The following is a 21,566-nucleotide window of genomic DNA, read 5'->3' on the forward strand; positions in this document are numbered from 1 at the left end:
AAACCTACATTTATACACTTTTTCTGTCTTTAAATTACAAACATGGAATATGTTTTTCAGTATCTCTTTCTTGGTTTTATGAAAGAAGAAACTGACTTTAAGGACGTCTTGTAATTGCAAATTTGGCAAACTGTGAAATGTCTATTCATGTAGTTTGAGTAAATAAATAAATCAAATCCGATGAGATTACTTGAAGCTGACAGTATGCGGCACGTAGGTCAGGATAATCACACCAATCTTTCTTTTTGGGTTAATTACATCATTTAAACAATAGACTTCTCACCACCAAATGCTTACACTCTCCAAATACACACAGCTGAGTTTGAACTTGAAGCTGGCGTCATTAAGACCTTAGCTGTTTGCAGTACTGTGCACTATTTTTATCATATAAACGCCACATAATGCCTCCTATCACAGACACAGATTCCATCCTTAACACCACTCAGAGGCCACTTGGCTCCGGCCGTACGCAAACGCACTCAGTTCTGTCTTGTCTCTCTGACATGTTTTCTATCACAGATGTGTGAGTCAGTAGTAAATGAATTACAGATTGGGGTTGTAAAAATCTGCGGCCTGATATTATTCCCCTGGAGATGAGTCATTATGTCAGTGTCTCTTCAAAACTGAAGAACTGTGTAGCAAACCCTCCCTGCCCAAATGCATCTTCTTATCAGGTTGTGTGACACCAGTGTGTTGACGTCAGTGTACTTTAAAATTCTACGAAACCAGTCCTGAACAAGTAGACCAGAGTGCTGTAACATCCGTATTTATTTGATACTGTTTATTTATCGTGTATACTCTTCAGCTCCCTTTGTATGCAGATGGCTCAAGTGTGCCAAACAATCAGTCAGCGCACAAGACGATTAAACAGTGAGACCGATAACGCACATTAATGTGTACAGTATAGTACAACTATGCTAATGTAGTGAGTAATATTTCATATTCATTGTCTTATAATATCATTCACTCTGCGCCATCATGGGTAAGCACTGTGTATTTATGACTGTAGTGTTCAGTCAGTGTCATGGCATAATATTAAACAGCTGAATCTTTAAATGTATTGTATATAATTGCTTTTTGTAAAAATTCATTATTATTTAACGTGTGACTTGTGTTCTTTGCATTTCTGCCTTCTAATAATGTTCTTTTTTCTTCATTCTTGTATTTACATGGTTGTATTCTGTACCTTGACGAAGCAAATGGCAAATCACGTCACATTCTCAGCTGTTTTCCTGAGCTTTAAATGCAACTTTGTGTCCTTCATTCTGCAGGATGATAACATAACATCTAGTCCACATCCGGCAGAAAGACCTGCTTTGAATTTTCACAACTCTGCCTGGCACACTCAAGTCACCCCTCGTTGACCTTCGACAAAAGGTATGCAAACAGTTCCAGTTCACTGTCATTTTCCTTTGCAGCACAGGTGCTGAACACTTGGACATGCCAAAGTTAAAATTAACCCTGACAAATCTCTGCTTTGGCCACAAAGTGAGACCACACATGGATCCTTGTCTGTCGCTGTCACTGTTACGAACTGTTTATGGTCTCACTGGAAGCTCGAATTCCAAGGGATAGAGGACAACTCTGACTAGTGAGATCATTAGATGAAAGTGAAATAAAGTCAGTAAGATTAAAGGGTCATAGCACGTTCACTAAATGCAACATGAAACTTGAGGACCATTTGTGTCATCCTTCAAAATAGAGCGATCAAGCAACAAGCAAAAACAAGATGAATGCCGTCATAGCAACAGTACTTTAAAACACAAAAGGCTCCAACATATATTGTTTGATTTATTTTATATATTACATATTTCAAAAAAGAATAAATATATATATTACAAGAACCTTGTCGGTTCTGCTGTGTTTTAGAGTTTCTGTAGGTTTTCTCTTAAATGCAACAAAACTGTATGTTAACTTTGACATCAAATTTACTTGGAGATCATAAAAATCCTGCATGATTAAGAAAACCAAAGACTATAAAGGAGCATTTTTATTAAATTTTAATAAACTTTTGTTTTTTTAAGTTTTCTTAGTATTGTATTGGTTCAAAAAAGAATAGAAGTGAGAACAAGTGAGATGTTGAAACTTACAGCTGAAGAAAACTAAGATCGAAGCAACCCTAATGCTGTGAAATGTTTAGGCATAAAGAAGCAGAACAAAAGACACAAAGTGTAAGAGAGAGAGAAAAGAAAAGGCTCACCTTGCAGGGGAGAGTGGAAGTGCCTCGACCCAGAGAAGAGCAAGATGTCTCTGTTTCCTCGTTTATGTAAACGTGTGAAGAAGATGGGTGTCGAGAACGCAGCCTCTTGCAAACCACTGTCTGACAGCCACTTGGTGAAATCGCATCTGAATTATAAATAGTTCACTCTCTGGAGGGCTTTTCAGTGATGTTGTTTGAAGGAAGCGCTCTTGGTGATCTGTGAGTTACAGTGTGTCATATGCCTGGAGGGTCTAAAGAAAAATGTGAAGGTGAGCTAGACTTTGTCTTTGTACACAGACAGATAAAAGGTTCAGATGTTCAACATCTTATATGACAAAGATCTCAAATTTCATTTGTCATGTGTAGGATGGGAAGGTTGGATCACTCAGCTGCGTGATACGATTTGAGATTTGTATCCTGTTGCTTTTGGATGACGTCCAGGGTAAATGAAAGTAGGTGGCTATGCTTCCTGCTCGGCCTTTGCACACTCACAGAGAAACTGAAACCTGTAATTGTTTTAGGTTTATGTCTCTGCACGGCTCCACATTGACTGGTCAACAAAACAACAGGCCAATGTGGGACGAGAGATAACAGCCTGAAAGATATTAAAGGCCTGGCTAAATGTTACCTCCTCCCATTGTAGCACATATTCAAACCTGGACAGACCCGGACAGACCTGGTAGTCACAGAGGATCTTGTATGTGTGTCCATGGTGAAGGTCTAAGATGAGCCACCATTACAGGGAGTCCTTTGAGCTCTTTGAGGCTGCTAGCATGGCTGCATTAGCATTTAGACACAGCAGTGCTTTGAGCTAAATGCTTACATGCTACTCTGATGACAATCCCAGTGCTAATTGTTAACACGGTTATTTTTAGCAGGTAAACCATAGTGGGATTACCATGTTCATCTGATGGGAACTTCATTTTATGTTTATTTAGTCATAATTCAGTATATTCACTAAAGTTATTACAGTTCATTGTGAGAGAATCATGAATGTCTGAATCACATTTCATGGCTGTCCATCAAGCAGTAGTGGAGACATTTCATTCAGAACCACAGATATGAGGTAGTGGTGCACCAAAGTCGTGAGTATTCATCCTCTGGACACCTTGAATGTTTCTACAAAGGTTTCATCTGATTGATAGAATACCTATCATCCATCAGGTAGATGCTGTGAAATTTCACTTTGACTGACTGCTGGTATCCCAAAAGTCAGTACAATTTATCATCTGGGAACTATGAATCTTTGTCCTAAAGCTTCATGGCAAGCAGACCAGCCATGTCACTGCTGTGTTGCACCTGTTTCATGCAGGTGAAACTGGAGTTAAGTTACCATGTAAACATCCACTGATCGGATGAAGAGGAGAACACCACGCAGGGTCTCGTTAATCATGGTAGCGCTGCATTATCTGGTGACTAAGCTAATTACAAAGTCACAATCTAAACCAAAGCAAACACATACAAATAACAGGTCCCCCCCACCCCCACCCAGTTTCTCTCCAGAGTCACATTTCTGTGCCAAATGGCAGTGTGGTCACAGCGAAACAAGGTCCAGTGTATTTTGTTAGACATCTGATATGCCATCGACCCTGTGACAGATGCACTGCGACTGAAACTGAATGCAGAAATTAGAGTTCAGTTTGAGAGCAACGTTACCTGGAACTGAAGGGAAAACAAGAGCAGCCTCAAGGCTTCTCATATGTGATTGCTAGAGTGATTTATAGCGAAGGAACAGAAAATCTCATGCACACATCTTTGATCCTTTTGGCTCCATGACATCACAGAGCTGGTCTGGGGTCAGTTCTCCTTGTGTAACCTAAAGCCACAGCTAGACAAACAGGCTGTTACTGAAAACAGAGGCGCCCTGCTAAAGTCTTTATTCTGTCATGGATAATATTCTCTTTCCCAGTCATTAAACTGATCATGTATAAAATACAAAGCATCCTAATAAACTGTGAGATATGATAACTATTACTTTTAACCAGCTGCAAGCAACATTAAAATGACATACGCATAATTATAATTCACTGATATAATATTCTGAAGGAGGTCATTTGAAGTAATGAGTACTTTTACATTTGGTCCTAACCAGTATGCTAAGCAGCCTGTGAAAACAGTTGTGAAAAGTCTTCTGGGAGTCCGGAGGACATGAGGAGGACTTTGTGAAGTCAAGCGAGAATAACCCTGAAGGGGTCATCTAAAGCCTGAGTTAATACTGTGGCACTGAGTTTGAAAGACTTAAGAGTCAAGGAGGGTTTAATAAAAAGATGTGCTGTAACGTATATGCATCATGGGAAATTCCTCCAACACTGACTCCCCTTAAGTACCTGATGATGTTTCTGGTCTCAAGCAAGTCCAGGCATACATTTTGGGAAAAATGCACACATTTGATTGAAGTTATACTGTATGATCATCACAGGTGCTTCACAGTGTGTGCTGCCACCTTCTGGTCTCTCTGAACATGTTAGCCTGTAGGACAGTGAGCCCCGGACCTGAATTTATTACGTTAGTTACTGTGATTACTAGATTTGTAGCTTTTTTTTAATTGATTTAACATACTAATGTAGTGTAGTGTACTACATTGTATGTAGTGTACTACATTGTATATTGTACATTACATACTACAATTTTGGAAACTTATCTTTACATTTTGTGCAATAGTAAACAGTTTTACCTCTCTGAGCTGCAAAGCTGTCTGTGTGTGATGGCATTAAAGTTGCCAGGTGTCCCAATACTTTCATCCACATGTGTATGTGGAAAAAGTAGAAATATCCCAGTAAAGCACAAATACCTCAAAAGCATAAAAGGTGAAAAGTTGAAACACCCTCTTAGGACAAAATCTCATCATTTTAACACAAATTAATGGTTTCTTCGAGATCTCTGGGACTACAGCGCATATCCAGTGTTTTCTAATGTTTTCTAATGTTGTCTAATGTCTCGACATGAACAGACAGACAGACAGACAGACAGACAGACCCGGAGCCGAGTCCCTTTCATAAAGCTTTATTTCACAGATCCCCTGTAACAGGAGGCCGAGGCAGCCAGGCTCATTATACATTTACATATACTGTCTGTGGCCAGTCCCTACGATGCTCCCCATGTTAAATAACTCAATAATTCAAGACAAAAACAACAAACACGCACACACTGTCCAACTTAAGGTAACATTAACGATATCGCAATAACGGTAATAATAACAACCATTGTCAAATATTATGTATTTCCAGGATCTTATAGTGTATTTCCTAAATTTGTTACATTGTCAGTCATCTTTAAGGTGCACCATAAAATCTTGATGTGATGTTTCAGTAAAACTTGACAAATGCTGCACCATAACACGCGGTAAAGACAGAGAATACTTGTTGCATTTTCAGATGAGTGTTTCTTCCCCCCCGGCAGAGTTTTCCTTCCCCCTCCCCCTCCCCCTCCTCCTCTTCCTCCTCGTACTCTGTGGCAGATACTGTAGATGTGAATTTAGCGCAGTTCACTGTTTGTTTGGCACACTAATCTTATAAGCCGCTGTGGTGTGGCATGAATCTCATAGCTCAAGCTGAGACGTAAGGCGCATCTCCGTGGACGTGTGGCGACTCACAGGACCTCTGCAGGGAAAGACAAACAGCGAGATGAAGGTGAAAGGTTTTGCTTGATTACTGGTATTTGTTAAAGGACGTATCATGAATATCTTTAAACAGCCGCTCCAACACGATGGTTTGCCGCTTTTCTTTGCCATGTATGATGTTAAATTGCAAATCTTTTGTTTTAGGACTTTTGCTTGAGAATGTGATGACATGACTTTGGGCTCTGATTAAATGATTTTTGCACAAATGTTCTCACATTTTAATGACAGCAGGGATAATCGATTCAATGAAAACAAAAATACACAGTCTGATCAACACTGAAAATAACGCTGATGTATGTAATGTTATGTATGTGCAGTAAAGTTTTGAAGTTTTGAATTCGTCATACATGTGTGTTTGTGGAACTCTCTCTCTAATAAACACCATGTGTGAGTGCACACCGTTGTTATCCCCATACGCTTTTTCTTCAGCATTTTCGCAGTCCTACCTGCCACATGCTGAGGCTTCATAGGGCCTGTCTTCATCAGGAAGGGCGCCGGGTTTCCGCTGCTGTTCAGCTGGATGATCTCCTCAAAGTCGCCCGCCTCTCCGTTGGCCGAGACGCCATTCTGGACTCCGTTTACAACAGGAGCGGACGCACTTTGCGACGGGCTGAGGACTGCTGTGTCAGGACTCTGCAGGTTTCCCGCTGCTGGAGAAAGACAATAAAAAGAAAACGAGATTATTTTCAGACTGTATATATGACATAACAACTTTATTGTTCTGTTATTGACACTTACCCTTACTCAGCTCTGTGTCCTTGCCGTTGACCTGTGGAGAAGCTTTGACGTCCTTCTGCGATCACACAGAACAAACAGATGTTTTATATTTCAAAGGAGACGAGGGGAAGTTTAGTTTCTCCAAGCCTGTTTAAAGGGTATCACACTAACCTTATCTCCTGCATCGCTCTTCCGAGTCCTCTTCATGATCTCCTCCAGGCGCTGTGCAGATCAGAGATCAGTCAGTTAGCTGCTCGTGAACTGGAGTGTGACCTGAATGACTTTCTGAACTCTGTGGATGTTGTTGTTTTTCTCCTCACCTTCTTCCTCTCCAGCCGCTCCTGCTCCTCCTTCTGGAAGTGTTTCTCCCTCTCTTGGCGCTGACGCTCGGCCTCCTCGCGGGCTTTGGCTTCAGCCTCCTCCCTCTGAAAAGAAAGGAAGCATTAATGTGAAGCTGACAAAGATAACACTCTCAAGTTCGGATTTCAGCTGATAGAGAACCCCAGCAGCTACAAAACAAGGAGAAGCAGCAGGATGTCAGTGATTTTCAACAGAAACCTGCGACGCAAGAGGCGTCGTCGTCGTTTTACTTTTTACAAACGGCTGTTTGTCTGAGCTCGCGAAGAGCTTTTAGAGATACGTGGAAGTCACAGTACAGCAAAGCTACAGGCATAGGATCTTGTATCATGAGATGCAGAGCAGTTATTAAAATTAAAATGAGCTCAAACTTAACCATATTCTTAGGAAAACTGTCCTTATAAGACATACTTTTACTAATACCTCTAAGTAAAGGATGTGAAAACCACTGGTGTTCACGTTGTGTGTGACTGTGCTGTACTGGAGAACAACTGTGAACCACCACCAGGGGGCAGCACATGCTCAGTGTGCTTGGCGGCCTCAAGGCCAGAGCTGACATTACATGAGTAACTCCATTACATGCTTCACTGAGTATTTTCACTCAGCACCAAACGAGCAGATGTGCTGAAGCCAGCAATGAAAACAAAAATTATCTTATGTGCATATACGACATCTGTCAAACCTGCTGCTTTTCAAGTCTGCAACGTTAAACCTCAATGAACTGACTTTTGACTCCAAATAATGTTATGGGCTTAGTAGCCGCACACATTTTCCTCTGGTTCCATCACAGGAAGCTCAACACTCGAACTAAACTGAGCTCTAAAATACTCTCCAGTCTCGAGTGAGTGAGCTGTCAACAATGGCCCAATTGAGGGGGAAAGAGGAGTCGGGCATAGCCGATGGCTTCAGGCATGGCGTACACTGACGCTGCTTATTCGAGTGTACGAGACGGAGGCAACGCAGGCCTGTCACTACCACAATGGCTCCCTCAGCCTCTGCTCATCACCATTATGGAGGTCACCAGCTGGCATCTGCCCTGGCAGACAAGGGGCCTCTGAGCAGCAGGACTCATGCACGACACACATCGTCCCTGACAGCAGCATATATTCTCCTCCTTTAATCTGCACAGATGCCAGACAGTCAGGGGGTGAGAGAGTCAGACCCGAGGCTGATGTTTGGGCTCACGTACAGTCATCTCCCGCCCCGCACCCCTCAAACGGCTCAGGCATCCTTGTATCCATTAATCTGCCCAGATGGCAAATGGACTTACTGCAGGCGGGGATCACAGGAGCTTCATGTTGGTTAATGGAAAATTAGAGGGTTTCCAGTGCATACAGTATTTACAGCTCACAAGGAACAATCATGTGAAGTGTTGGGACTGGTGGCTCAGAGACTTTAATGCCCGGCTGTGGGTTTGATTGCCCTACATATGGCATGTGTTTAAGGGGTAAAATGCACTGCAATGCAATGTTTCACTCATCATATCGTCCAGTGAGTCTAATACTTGTCCAGACTATAATATTATGATTATTTTTATTCACAATCTTATCAAGCGATTGTAATTCACAGTAAACATATTTAAACCTTCAACTTTCAGACCATTTATCATTCTTAATCTTAATTTAACTAACATCATATCTAGTTTGTATTATAGGTTAAGGTTAGTGAACTGGGTGAACTGTACTATTTCTTTATCAATTTTCTTCTAATTTTTTGTAATTTTTCCAAAATGTTAAATTATCCCCTTAAAGCAACTCCTTCGTCAAAACAAGCAATCATTCATTAAAATATTTTTCTTAAAAGAAAAGACTGCAGAGAAAATTTTAACCCCCCCCCCCCCCCCCCCACTCCAAAAAATGCTAGTATTTTCCAATGACCTCCATGCATTTACAAAATTATCAAATGTTTATTATCAGACTTCAAAGGCTTTCAAGGTCTGTGGGAATTTTCAGTACATTCGTTTCATTCATTCGTGGAGCTGGATTCACCTGAATGGAACACGAGTCAAAACCACCCCGCCAACAAACCTCCTCCTGGTTGGAAGAAAGTAAAGCGATTATTCTTGGTTACCGACCTGTCTCTGCAGCCTCTCGTTCTCCTCCTGCTCGGCTTTGGCTCTCTCCTGCGCCTCCTTCTCCTCTTGAGCTCGCTGGGCTTCGTCCCTCAGACGCTGTTGCTCGGCCATGAATCGAGCCTCCTCCTCTCTCCGCTTCCTCTCCTCTGCCTCCCGGGCCATCGCCTCCTCCCGTAGGATCCTAAAAAGACGCATCTGAGTTACGCATATTAAATATTTCGCATTTATAGCAGCGGCTTGTGGACTGAATGTGAACCTGCCAGATCTCATGGTCCTTTCCAGGAAACCTCAGAGGAAATTATTAGGAAATCAATCACTGTAGCAAGATAACCCCAAGGGAGGGACAAAATAACCTTACAATATGATGCAACGCAGTGCAAGTTTAACATGTGCTTTATCTTTTTACTGGACTGGATTGCTTACATCAGACTGTAAGGTGTTCCTGTTATTGCGTAAACATTTTTAAGACTGACCTGTTCTTGTGCTCCTGCTCCAGACGCTCCTGCTCCTCCCTCTCCCGCTGCTCCCTGGCTTGTCTGCGTTTCTCTGCCAGGACACGAGCAGCCTCCTCCGGGTCGTTGGTGCCGGCTGAGGGCCTGCCGCTGGGAGCAGCCGGGGCGGGCGAGGCGGCAGCTGTGGCGGGGGCGGGTGGAGCAGAGGGAGCAGGTTTACCGGTGGAGGCTGCAACAGGAGAAGCAGCTGCCGGCTCTATGTTTGGTACAGCTGGAGAGGCCACTGATACAACCGGTGGGCTGAGGGAAGGAGGCGTAACTGGTGCAGAGGACACCACGATGGCGGGAACATTACTGGGGTCTATGAGCGTGAAGATCGAGAGACAAAACACAGTCAAAAGGAAGCATCAATGAGAACATATTTATTAAATATATCTGAAGAGTAATGGCCAGATAACAGTTTTTTATTAAGTAGCTGTGAGTCTGAGTGTGAGGTGCATATGAGCACAGAGATTTCTGTTGTTATTTTAAAAAGACATCAACTGTTTGGGGCTGCAGACAAAGTAAAGACCAGTCAGGAAAGGGACACACACACACGCATACACACACACACACTGCTGTAACCATGTGTGTTCACACTGTTTTTATACTGCAACACGAATGTCGGCCAAAACCTCGAGGTCACCTTGAAGCTGGGACACTCACTCTTTTTCTCCTCTGGGGTGTCGGGCTGCTGGAGTTCGTTGCCTTTGTCTATGGCAACCGCAGTGACCGTCTGGTGCTGTACCCTGGCGGGCGTCTGGGCTCGTTTGGGTCTGGTCTTGGTGCCAGGGGGAGGTGTCTTCTTGCCCGTGGGAGTCTTGGAGGCTGCTGCAGGCACCAGGGGGGACAAGGGCCGGCTTTTGGGTGCGGCAGGTGATGGAGGTCTGTTTCTGGGCTTCGGGGTGCTGATGAGAAGAGCGGAGGTGAAATATGAAGAGGAGAAAGAGCCAAAGAGAAGCGAGAGTGAGGTGGCGGTACAGGAGATGAGATTACATAGAGGGGCAGGAAAAGGTAATGAGGTTCCCAGTGCACTACATCACTGCACTCCTATCTGGGTCATGTGGAAGATATGAGCGACTCCATGTGAAACTCCACACTCAGTCACCATGATTCTTTGGCTGCGGGGGCAGTGTAACATTAGAGGACGGGGTGCAGGGAGCCATCTTTTCTTTCTCCCCTGTGTATCATTCAGGAAAACCCCATTTCGTCTGAGAGCTCGTCGCTCTGCTGCTGGCAGACTGGCCCTGGCTGCAGTCTGATCAGTGTCCAGCAGAGTCTCTTTTAGTAGTTAGATTATAGCACCTTGGACCATCTGTCAGGCATTAACCTGCTCCAAAGGTACAGCACGAGGACACGAGGTCTCCTTAGCCTTTACGTCCCCGGAACAGGATTTTTCTAGTTAAAAATGGAGACTGAATGCAACATATTGGCCTTCAGCTGTGAGAGAAAGCAGTTTATCTGATCTGTCTGTGCTTCCAGACGATACCTGATCTCCGGCCTGGATCTCTGGGTCGTGGTGGTGGGTGACGTCATCTGTCTCTTCTTCTGCACTTTCTCTTTTGTGAGAGCGTTCTTCTCTTTTTCGTTCTCCCTCTCCTTGTCTTTCTTCTCTTTCTTCTTTTTGTCCACCTTGAAGAAAGACATCAACAATCATTTATGACCAAAGGCGAAGGCTGATACCACTGCTCGAGTTAAAGACCTTTTGTTGTTAAACGTCGCCTGAAAACATTACAGAGTACTCCTATATTTGGCCTTCTTTTTGCTCTATTATTGGCCTCCATCACCTCCTGAAGGAAATATCAGGCGCTAATGCTCACCAGCATTTAAAAGGTATGAAAAATTCTCAATCTTGGACTTCTACAACAGTTAAATCCTAATCACGACATTAAAAAACCCAATGTATTCACGGTGTGTTTGTGCGCTTGTATGCGCATGTGAGGCTCTTCACGTGCGTACCGGCGTGGAGTTTCGTCGGCGCTGGCGCTGGGTGATGTCCGGCGTGCTGGCGGAGGAGACCCTCCAGCGCTCTGCGGCGTTCTGGTGTGGGTGGTGATGGGAGCAGGCGTTCAGCGGGCTGGCAGATGCTGAACGGGAGCAGTGGTGAGAGTCTGAGTAACACATAGACATGCAAGAGAGCGGCGGCAGGGCCGAAGGTCAGGGCCCCGACACACACACACACGCACACATGCAGAGTGATGACAAAACGCCTCTTGGCGAGGCCACACTGAACACAACACGCTAGTGATGCCAGTTGAGGGGAGGCTGACTTAATGACTTCACTCAAAAGCTTAATCATCTCTTTATTGTCATCTATTAGTGTCTTTTGTGGCTTTACTCTTCACAACAGCAGTGATTTACCCTCAGCAACCAGCTTGGCCATCATTCTGATGATCAATTAATCATTTAAATCATTGCAGGGGGAAAAAGGAAAATATTTGTTGGTTCCAGCTTCTCAAATGTGAGACTTTTGTTGTCTTATATTTTTGGGGTTTTTAAGACTATTGTGGACAAAAAAAAAAACACTATTAAAGACATCATTCTGGGAGTTTTGTGTTTTGAGGTACATATTGACATCTTTTGACTCAACATTCAGTCTGTTAATTCAACAAATAATTGAACGGATTAACTGATATGGAATATCATGGTTAGTTGCAGCCTTGTCTTCAGTCAAACCAAACGTCATCACAGGGTTTTACACACAAATATAAATTCAATCATACATACAGAGAAAGAGTAACAAAGGGGGGGGGGCTAAACACCAAAACAAGTTACTTATAAAGCCACAAAGGCAAATAAACATTCTGCTCCGTTTCTGTCTTTCATATTATGCAATCAACTAAACTAAATCTGGGGGCATTTTAATGACTGAAACTAACTGACTTCAAACTAAACAATTTAGCAAACAATCGAGGGATTGATCGATACTGAATGTAATTAATTCATTGGCTGATGAAGGTCATGTGTTAAGACTGAAAGCTCAACGGACTCTACATGAAACTTGTGGTGGGAATTTTTTCCTCAGCAAAGGAGATAAAGAACAAGACAGCGAGGTGAAAGAAAAACACTAAAGCTGACCAGAAGAAGTGCACAAGAAGTGCAGAAGAGGGGATTGTCGGCATAGAAGAAAGATAGATCGATAGATCGATAGATCGATAGATCGATAGATCGATAGATAGATAGATAGATAGATAGATAGATAAATAGATAGATACTTTATTGATCCTGAGGGAAATTCAAGAAAGAAGAGTAGAAAAATTAAGGTGGGTTTCTCACACTCACGGGAGTCGCTGTTGTTGAGGAGGGTGGCGGCGCTGCGACTGCGGGCCAAGAAGGACAGCGTTGGCGTCATCAGCCGCTCCACGATCCGACTCTCCCACGGGCTCAGACGCAGGCTGCGGGCTGACACAAGAGGGCGCCGTCAGTGTCGGGTGACTGTCAGAGCACACAGGCACTCATGGCTCTCACACATCTCCTTCTGCATACGCTCCTGTACAGCGTGGCACAGGTGCACGCTCACACAGCAGGGGGGTGTGTCGCCCCTCGCTGATGACACTGCAGCACATCCTCACACACACACAAACACACACTCGCACACAGTCCGCCTTCGTCTGATCCAGAGTGGAGTTTTACACTGCATTCACGTGTCGTTGGAAACATCATGAAACAAATAAACTCCTCCAAGTAGGATGGCGAAGTCTACTTAAAACTTCTTTTAAAAAGCAAGAAGCCGATCTTTCTGACAAAACTGCACATGAACAGAACACAGGATTATACAGATGTTTGTGTGTGCACGTTAACACACACTAAATTACAGAAACATTTCTCACCAATAACCTCATTGGTTGATTTAGACATCAGGAGGCCAAGAAACCACAGCTGTTTGGAGGATGAGCTGCTGGCTTTCTTTTAGCTTTGCTCACTGAAGTTGAGCTCATCCAGTGAGATTATTGCTGCAGCTGGGACACGTTTGTATAACTCAAACTCCAGTCAGACCCTCTTCAGGCTCAAAGATACGGTCAAAGTCATACAGGACGAATGACTGAGCTTTGGCCTACATGTTACACACAGTACCCACCATTAGAGAACCACACACAGAGGAGCAAACCCAAGTTAATTTTCATTACTTACCGCTCAACACATCGCACATGAAGCCAGCGTGGCTGTTTAACCCCACTCAAACCCAGTGCAGTCAGTGCAAAGGCCTGGCATGTCATTAGTGCTGTTTGTTTCACAAGCAACACACACACACACACACACTACTCTGACCGTAACACCTCTCTGGTAACATGAAGTGTGTATCTAAATGTTATTGAGTGTCATATGATGAATGGTGTCCAACAACAGCAGAATATAGTCGAATGCACTGTAATGACAGGTGGAGAAAACGAGCGCACACACACACACACACACACACACACACACACACCAATAGATCATTCTTTCACGACTCAAGCAAATTTAATGCCAGAAGAATAAAGTAGCTTTTAGTCGGAGCCTGATGCCATCTTTGATTCTAGCAGAATCAAATCAGCCTGAAAATGCTTGTTAGAAACTATCGATGCCATCCATCCATCCATTTTCTATACCGCTTATCCGTCAGGGTCGCGGGACTATCGATGCCTGTATATGAATTTTATGGAGCACATGACAAATACTTGAAAACCGGGGAGAGACATGAGTGACGCAGTCTCTTCACACAGAATATCGTACAGGTGACTGAAATAAAGAAACGAATGTTCACAGTATTTAAATTATTTCAACTTTCAAGCTGCAGACAGTTGGGGAATTAGCGTGTTTACTCAAATGATTTTACAGAGTTTTGAGGTACTTTGCACTATTATTTTATATTACGCTACTTTTCACTCCAATGTAGAGTTAAATATTCAGCTTTTCACAAGTTTTACAGACAAACAGGTAATATGTTTCTAAAATATTATCCCTTTGATATAGTTAATGTAGTTAAAATGAGCTACCTAAACGACTTCTTATGCATCAGTTACAATAATCTAAGACTATAATATATAATATTATAACAACCACACAAGTAATTAGCTGCACAAGCATTTTTTTACATACTGACATATTATTAATGCATATTTACTGCAAGAAGATTTTTAATGCAGGACTTTTACTTGTAAGTGAGTGACATCAGTCACCTAAATGTTGAAGAGAGGCACTGAGGGTACAACCCAAAATACTGAACTGTTCCTTCAGGTAAAACACCTGAGTTCTCTCTCCACCACTACCTGGTGACTCCACAGTAAAATACAACAGACAACACGCAATCGGACAAAAAAACGTACAGATGCACACAGAAGGGATCATCTCGAGATGAGATCTGACGAAATATGTCTCCCATAACAAAACTTCAGCTGACAACATGCTGTGCACTGATGTGTTTGTTTTAGCAACAGCTCGGCCATGTGCGCTGCTTCTTTTCAGTACCGTACTGTAGTATATGTACACAGAGGTGTATGCATGACACCTACAATCACATGCCACACACACGCATGATGATAGTGCAGTCAGAGCGGCGAGAACAACACGAGCTTCTGTTTGTACGCATTCGACACTAAAAAATGCTCACTGTATCACAGACTGGCCTTTCTTATGTAACAGCACAGGCAGTCACCTCTGCTGTACGTTGGCCAGATCATTATAACAACATGTTTTATGACTAACTGATAACTAGACGATCTCCTGTTGCTAGGCAACAATCCCTTCCCTCCTCCTCTTCTTTCTCCAATGCGGCATGAGGAGGCTGAGCGGCTGCCTGGCGATCGACTGTTCACCTGGAGGGGGACCGACATTTGGATCTATAAATGTCCAACGTCACTAACCCCACTAAAATACTGCTGGCAACCCATGCAGTGCGTCTCCCAAGGCCAGACACAACAGCTCTGGTATCGGCTCTGGTTCTGCACAAATAAGATTTAGCTCCAAATTGTCCTATCATGTTCCCGTAATATCTGAGCATCTGCTTTAGTAATGATCGAGCATGAAATCTGAATCGCTGCTGTTGCAATAAGGGCGCTGAGAGACCAAGTGCTGTTTGCACTGCTGATTACAATCTACAATGACACGTTAAGACAAATCTCAGTACTGTTTAAGTGGCAACTCTGGAGTCTTGATAGAATGAGTGTAAGCAGCAGCAAACATGACGTGAGAGAGATTTGCTCAGTTTTCATTTATGCTTTCATTTATGACAGTCACACTATAATATCCACCACCACCACCACCACCATCACCACCAACAGTAAAGTGGAAGGGGACAACCAATAAAGAAGGTGTTGTGATGTGAACTTAGAAACCTATGAAACACACCAAAACATATCACAAAATATGGCTCAGTGATGTCGATGTGACAGGGAGGCTGATCAAAAATGCAGAAGAGACTCAAATCAAATGACAACCACCAACTGAAATTAAAAAACCACAATGCACACGAGACCGAGAGCGTGATAAGAGGGGGGAGTAGGTGGTAAATGACCAGTCACCAAGCACAGGCAGGCAGGCAGGCCACCGGAGACGACAGTTATAATAATAATAATAATAATGATGATAAATAAATAAAGAAAACCAAAAACCAGATTAGGGTAAGTGGAGGGGAGGTGGAGGGGGATGAATAGGAAGGGAAAGGGAGGGAAGAAGAAGCCTGGTGGACATTGACGTCGGGTCGTCCTTACTTCTGTTGGGGGAGTTCCAGAGCGTGGCAGAGGACTTGGACAGCCTGTTGTTAATGACAGGGTCCACCTGTCTCGGCAAGTTGACCGTGGAGGCCGAGCATCTGCCTGCACCGGAGAGAACGCAACAGACAACAACTGTTCACAAAGCGGCCGGAGTGCAGGCGGCCCCAGCTGAGGACTGATAAGAGATGGGGCTGCTGACTCCCTCGGTCTGGATCTGGAGGAGAGCAGGGACTCACCATTCTCTGAGGTCAAACTGGCTTCTCATTAGCAATTAGGAGGAAATTAATCTGAATTAAGACTTGTGGGAAATGGGGAGGAAATTTGAGGAAAGTGTGGGAAGGGTGTGGTATAATTAGAATCACATTTAGAGTAACTACTGAAAGCTTTTTTTGTTTATTCTTTCTTCTGTAAGAAATCAGCATAAAATATCACACTCGCACACACACTCTCACACACACATACTTGTCTAGACCAACTTGTCTTGACATCAGTGTCACGGGTCCAAAAGAAGCAGCCTGTCACATGTTTGACACCAAAAACAAGACAGTCTGAAAAGGGACATTATCTCAACGCTGTACACACTGCTAATACAGTGAAACAGGTTCATGACGGCTGCCTCGATGCTCGTCTTTCTGCCCGTTTGATCACTTTTTGAAAATTGGTACGTGGACCAATTTTTACCTAAAAAAAAACACAGATATTCGCTGAGACGTTACATGAATTACTGAGTAGGTCATCTTCCTCTGGTACCCACACCCTTATGACAGAACCCCTCAGAAACCATTTCCTTGAATTGCATCATTTGGACCAGTGAGTTACATACTGTGCTTGAAGCCTTGAGCTATTCTGAGTATGTCATATATTCTTCCATTGTGTTTGGCTTCTATGTGTTTCCGTGTGGTTGTGGCTCATTTGAGACTCACTCTCTCTGCGGGAGGTCTGGTTGAGTCCGCCTGCCCAGGACCACCTCTGCTGGCGGATCTCGGCCCACGTCTTCTTTGTCGACCTCTTGATAGCTGCCTCATATCTCTCCTGGAGGAACACGTGGTCGAACCTGAGTCAGTCTTTGCACATTTTCAGACTCATAACAGTTCATTTGATAGTTTAAAAGAATAATTGAATGCTTTGGGAATTATGTGGATTTGTATTCTTGTGGAGTGGGCTGTAAATGTGAAGTTACAATCGGCAGCTCAGCTTAGCATGAAGATTGGAATCACTTTATATCTCATTTGATTGATCCATAAAAAAACTGCTGTGTGTTGCTGTGGCTTAATGAGACTTATGTGCCAGACACATCTTTGTTGTTTACCTGGCAACCCCACGATGTCCAGTGTTTGTGTTAAGATAAGCTAGCTGCATGTGGTTTCGTATTTAGTGGAAAGACATAAAAGTGTCATCCTGTCATCTAACTCTCGACAAGAAAGCAAATAAACATTCCCGTTCCCAAAATGCCAAACTATTCATTTAGTGATCTTAACAGGTGCTAGTAGATGTATTTTTAAACTCTGGAGGGGAGCCAGGCAAGCTTTTCCTCCCATTATGCTAAGCTAAGCTTCTCTGAGATCAAGCAAATACTCATCTAACTCTCTGCAACAAAGCAAATCTACAATTTAACAAGAAACGTTGTGTTAAGCAATGATCCCGAGGTGTGTTGGTAGGTTTTTAACTTGCACAGAGCCAGGCTAGCTGTTTCCACCTGCTTCCAGTCGTTATGCTAAGCTAGGCTGATAGCCTGCTGGCTATGGTCTCATTTTACATTCAACAAGAAAGCAAATAAATCCTCCAGCAAAAACTCAAACTTAACAGTCTACAGTTAATAACAGCAGTTAAGCAGAAGAGCTCACAACTGATCGGCATGTGTAGCTCTGAACAAAGACTCACCAGAAGAGGCTGCCAAAAATGTTGGGAACCTCTGCTGTGATCAATAACTGTTCATTCAAATTACAGCCAATGAAAAATCTGTACTTTTGACCACCGGAAAATTGGCTGTATGCCAATACTTGGCATCACAACTGATATTCAAGATGGGACCAAATCCCTGTTACGCAGGCGATTTTCCAGCGGTCAAAAACTGCACAAAGTATTAGGCTTGTATCAACACTGGCAAAGTGTTGATTTTTCCACTTCGATTATCACTAAGCACTCTGAAGAGCAGGACACAGTTCTGAAGAAATCTGTACGTGTTATTGAATATTTGCCCACAGTTAAAAGTTAAGATGCTATCAATTAAAACCAAAATAGTACAGTGTTAATAATTAGAAGGGGCAGTTGTGGATCAGCGGTTAGGGTGTCGGACCCGTAACCGGTGGATCGCTGGTTCGATTCCCCGTCCCGGTGTCCATGGCTGAGGTACCCTTGAGCAAGGTACCTAACCCCCACTGCTCCCTGGGCGCTGCACGCGGTCGCCCACTGCCCCGGGTTTGCTGTGTGTGTGTGCATGTCACTTGGGTGGGTTAAATGCAGAGAACAAATTTCGTTGGAGTGAGTTCCCTCCAATGACAAAATATGTCACTTTAATCTTAATCTTTAGAAACAAACTTTAAATTTTCATAAACGGGCTACCTTGTTCTTTTCTAGTTTCTGCCTCTGTTTCTCCTCCAACAGAGCTCGACGTTTCTCAGCCTTCAGCCTCTGCTCCTCCAGCTTCTTCCTGCGGTCCTCCAGCTGGCTCTCCCTCAGACGTCGGGCCTTCTCCTCCTTCTCCAGCCACTGGGCTTTCTTTGCCGCTGCCACCCAGAGAGAGTAGTCAAAATTCAGACAGAGAAGCAAGAGAGTAATAAAAATAAGAGTAATGTTGGAAAACAAGAAGCCGCTGAGGATCACTTATCCAGCTGAAATATTTTCTTACAGTTTTCCCTTCCTCTGTTAGCAAATGTTAAATGTATGAATAAAGAGCAGACTGAGCTAATTTGGTTTTAATTTGTTTGGAAAGCCAAGTCTTTCCCTACCTTGGTGAAAATATCATCAGAAAAATGTTTAGAAAAAGACAAGCAGCCTGCAAGTGAGACTGTGCACCAAATTTCCAATAGTGAAAAGATTGCACAAAAAATCACAAAGGTGAAACTCGCAGTTGCATTTTTTAGGAGGAAGCCAAAATCAACAGGATCCATCCACTGGGAACCGGTTTATATGATAGTTTGTGCCAATCAATATACGAAAGCTTTGATGCTAGAGAAGAGTCAGGCAATAAAATCATAAAACTCATCCTGTGGGGACCATAAATACTTGTATCAAATTTCATGACAATCCATCCAGTGGTTGTTAAAATGTTAGCATGCCTAAAACTAACTAAAGATAATAAAAGCCATGAAAAAAATATGCATAAAAGCCAATCCATGCATCATACAGTAATTCACCTTTAATTTAAAGACACTTGTTCTTTAGTAGCTAATTCCAAAATTCTCATCCAACAGCATCTAATCACTTACAACTCTTGAAAAGCCTCCACCACCGACACCCAAACAGAGTGGGTGAAGCAGATGGAAGACAGTGTGTTCCTTACACCATAATCCCGATAACAGTAAATAAGCAGAAGTTTCCCGCTGTGTTTTATAGCAGCCTCCAGCAGATGACAGCTTTTCTTTGCACACACGCTGCTGTGGCTCATTTCTTGGAGGAACAATTAAGCAGCAACGAACCTTCTTCAATTAAACCATCTTTATGCCGGACGGCAGCTGCGTCGCTCTGGCCCCTTCACAGTTGAGATTTACATTTGCATATAACTCTGTTTACTTTTTTTTTTAAACACAGCCGGGAGTTCAAACAATGAAAAGGTCAGCATGGATGAAGATGTTTGGGTTACATGCTGGATCCAAACCAAAGTAATGGCATGACATGTTTCAACATCGCTTCATGTTGCTGCGAGTTAGATGGCATTAGAGACACTTTTTGGTGGATTAAGCTCTGCAGTGCTGTGAGGCAGCGACGCGATGTGTGTTTAGTTCGGTATTCTGCAGATCATCTTCTCTAATGAGCCAACGAGGCTGACAAATCTGAGCCTCGTCGACAATAAGAAGGCCTCCTCTGTTCCTCCATAAATCCAATTCCTGAAAAAATCCAATTAATTATGTCGCCATTCTGTGCAGCAGGATTGAAAAATATGTTGGTTTAATGCTTGTCAGCTGGCTTTTCACATCCTTATTTTTGCAGAGATTTGCCATTACTGGTGCACGGCTGCTCTTACAGAATAGTTTCTCACAATACATTTAAATGTGTTGTTTAAAGGACAAACATACAGTAAACAGCATGTTTTGTGACCTGTGTGCCATTTTGTGCACACTGCTTTCAACAAACTGCATGGTCCATATGAAAAAAAAAGAAAGAAAGTAATTACAGACAGAAACTAAACTTATCTCAGAGCAGTGGAACAAACCCAGAACTGCCCTTTAAATGCACTGCAGCTGCTGTATGACCACAATGCTGATGCTAATGAAAATGGTTAATTAAATCTAATCTGTCTGAGAGGCATGATCTCAGTTCATGCTAATGACTGCTCATTTTTCACGCCCGTCTCTGCAGGGAGACGCCCACCGAACTCTGCTCTGATTGGCTGCTCCCGCCTCAGCTTTCATCCACAGGGAGAAGCCCTGTGTTTGAGAGCGAGATACAGACTTTCATGTCTTTGGGCCATCACCGCATTTTCTTAAGAGGAAAAACTTTCATTCTGCAGCCACAAAGTCAAACCATGATTATAGGTGTGGAGCATGCACGCTGGGTGGGAATGAAGAAGAACATAAAGTAAAATTACATTTAAACCTTAAACATGAGGGGAAACATTTCAGCCAAAAAGTGAAACTGCTGAGGGTTCACAGGGTTCACCGAATGACGACAAAAAGCCAAATAAACAAAACGATCGATTCATGGAGGGAAGAAGAAAGGGCACGACTGTTCAGGCTGAGCAGCAGAGGGGAAATGGAAGGAAATGAGACTCCCATCGCAAGTTTGATTATTCCCAAACGGTAAGACGACAGCGAACGCCGGGGGTTTTAGTGAAGCCCCTTACCTTGCAGCTGAGTTTGCTGTTCTGAAAGCCATGCAAGTAGAAACAACAAGAGACATCAACAACCGTCAGTTGTCAGAGCAGAGTGACGCAGGAAAGACGAAAGTTAATATTACATAAAGAATAGGATAGAATAGAAGACGTGCATGCATCAGATTCATGCTTCACCAGCAGACTTTTGTTTTTAGGAAAACCCAAACACATGATGTCAGTGATGCTTTATCGTTTCTTACCGATGTATCTGGCTCTTTCCTCCCTCCGCTCCTTGGCAAGTTTCTGTCGTTGCTCTGAGCTCATCGAATCTGTGGAGAAAAAGAAAATACAAAACTTTCATTGGATTCCTTCATCTTTCACAGCTGATTTTTTTTCTGCCCCCTTTGGCAGCACGACAAGCTTTAAACGCTGACCTCAGCTTTT

General features: G+C 43.2%; 1 protein-coding gene across 10 annotated transcripts in view; it reads right to left on the reverse strand.

Annotated features, from left to right (window-relative positions):
- Positions 1-5,187: 5,187 nt before the first annotated feature.
- The window catches only part of LOC124074292 (MAP7 domain-containing protein 1-like), a 34,728-nt gene continuing 18,349 nt past the window's right edge, over positions 5,188-21,566 (reverse strand). The window contains exons 3-18 of one of the 10 annotated variants that reach the window (XM_046417027.1): positions 21,383-21,451; positions 21,153-21,173; positions 18,713-18,876; positions 17,074-17,182; positions 16,148-16,252; positions 12,741-12,860; positions 11,418-11,569; positions 10,948-11,090; positions 10,125-10,366; positions 9,441-9,780; positions 8,968-9,148; positions 6,857-6,961; positions 6,708-6,758; positions 6,558-6,612; positions 6,266-6,469; positions 5,188-5,799 (exon numbers count right to left, since the gene is read on the reverse strand). In XM_046417027.1, the coding sequence (XP_046272983.1) occupies positions 5,789-5,799; positions 6,266-6,469; positions 6,558-6,612; positions 6,708-6,758; positions 6,857-6,961; positions 8,968-9,148; positions 9,441-9,780; positions 10,125-10,366; positions 10,948-11,090; positions 11,418-11,569; positions 12,741-12,860; positions 16,148-16,252; positions 17,074-17,182; positions 18,713-18,876; positions 21,153-21,173; positions 21,383-21,451 (2,072 nt within the window). In that variant the 3' untranslated portion in view covers positions 5,188-5,788. Of the gene's footprint in view, positions 5,800-6,265; positions 6,470-6,557; positions 6,613-6,707; positions 6,759-6,856; positions 6,962-8,967; positions 9,149-9,440; positions 9,781-10,124; positions 10,367-10,947; positions 11,091-11,417; positions 11,570-12,734; positions 12,861-16,147; positions 16,253-17,073; positions 17,183-18,712; positions 18,877-21,152; positions 21,174-21,382; positions 21,452-21,566 lie in introns of all 10 variants that reach the window. The other 9 variants (XM_046417029.1, XM_046417026.1, XM_046417031.1 and 6 more) reach the window with 9 other exon arrangements.

The sequence above is a fragment of the Scatophagus argus genome, chromosome 17, assembly GCF_020382885.2.
Source record: "Scatophagus argus isolate fScaArg1 chromosome 17, fScaArg1.pri, whole genome shotgun sequence".
Taxonomy (NCBI): Eukaryota; Metazoa; Chordata; class Actinopteri; family Scatophagidae; genus Scatophagus; species Scatophagus argus.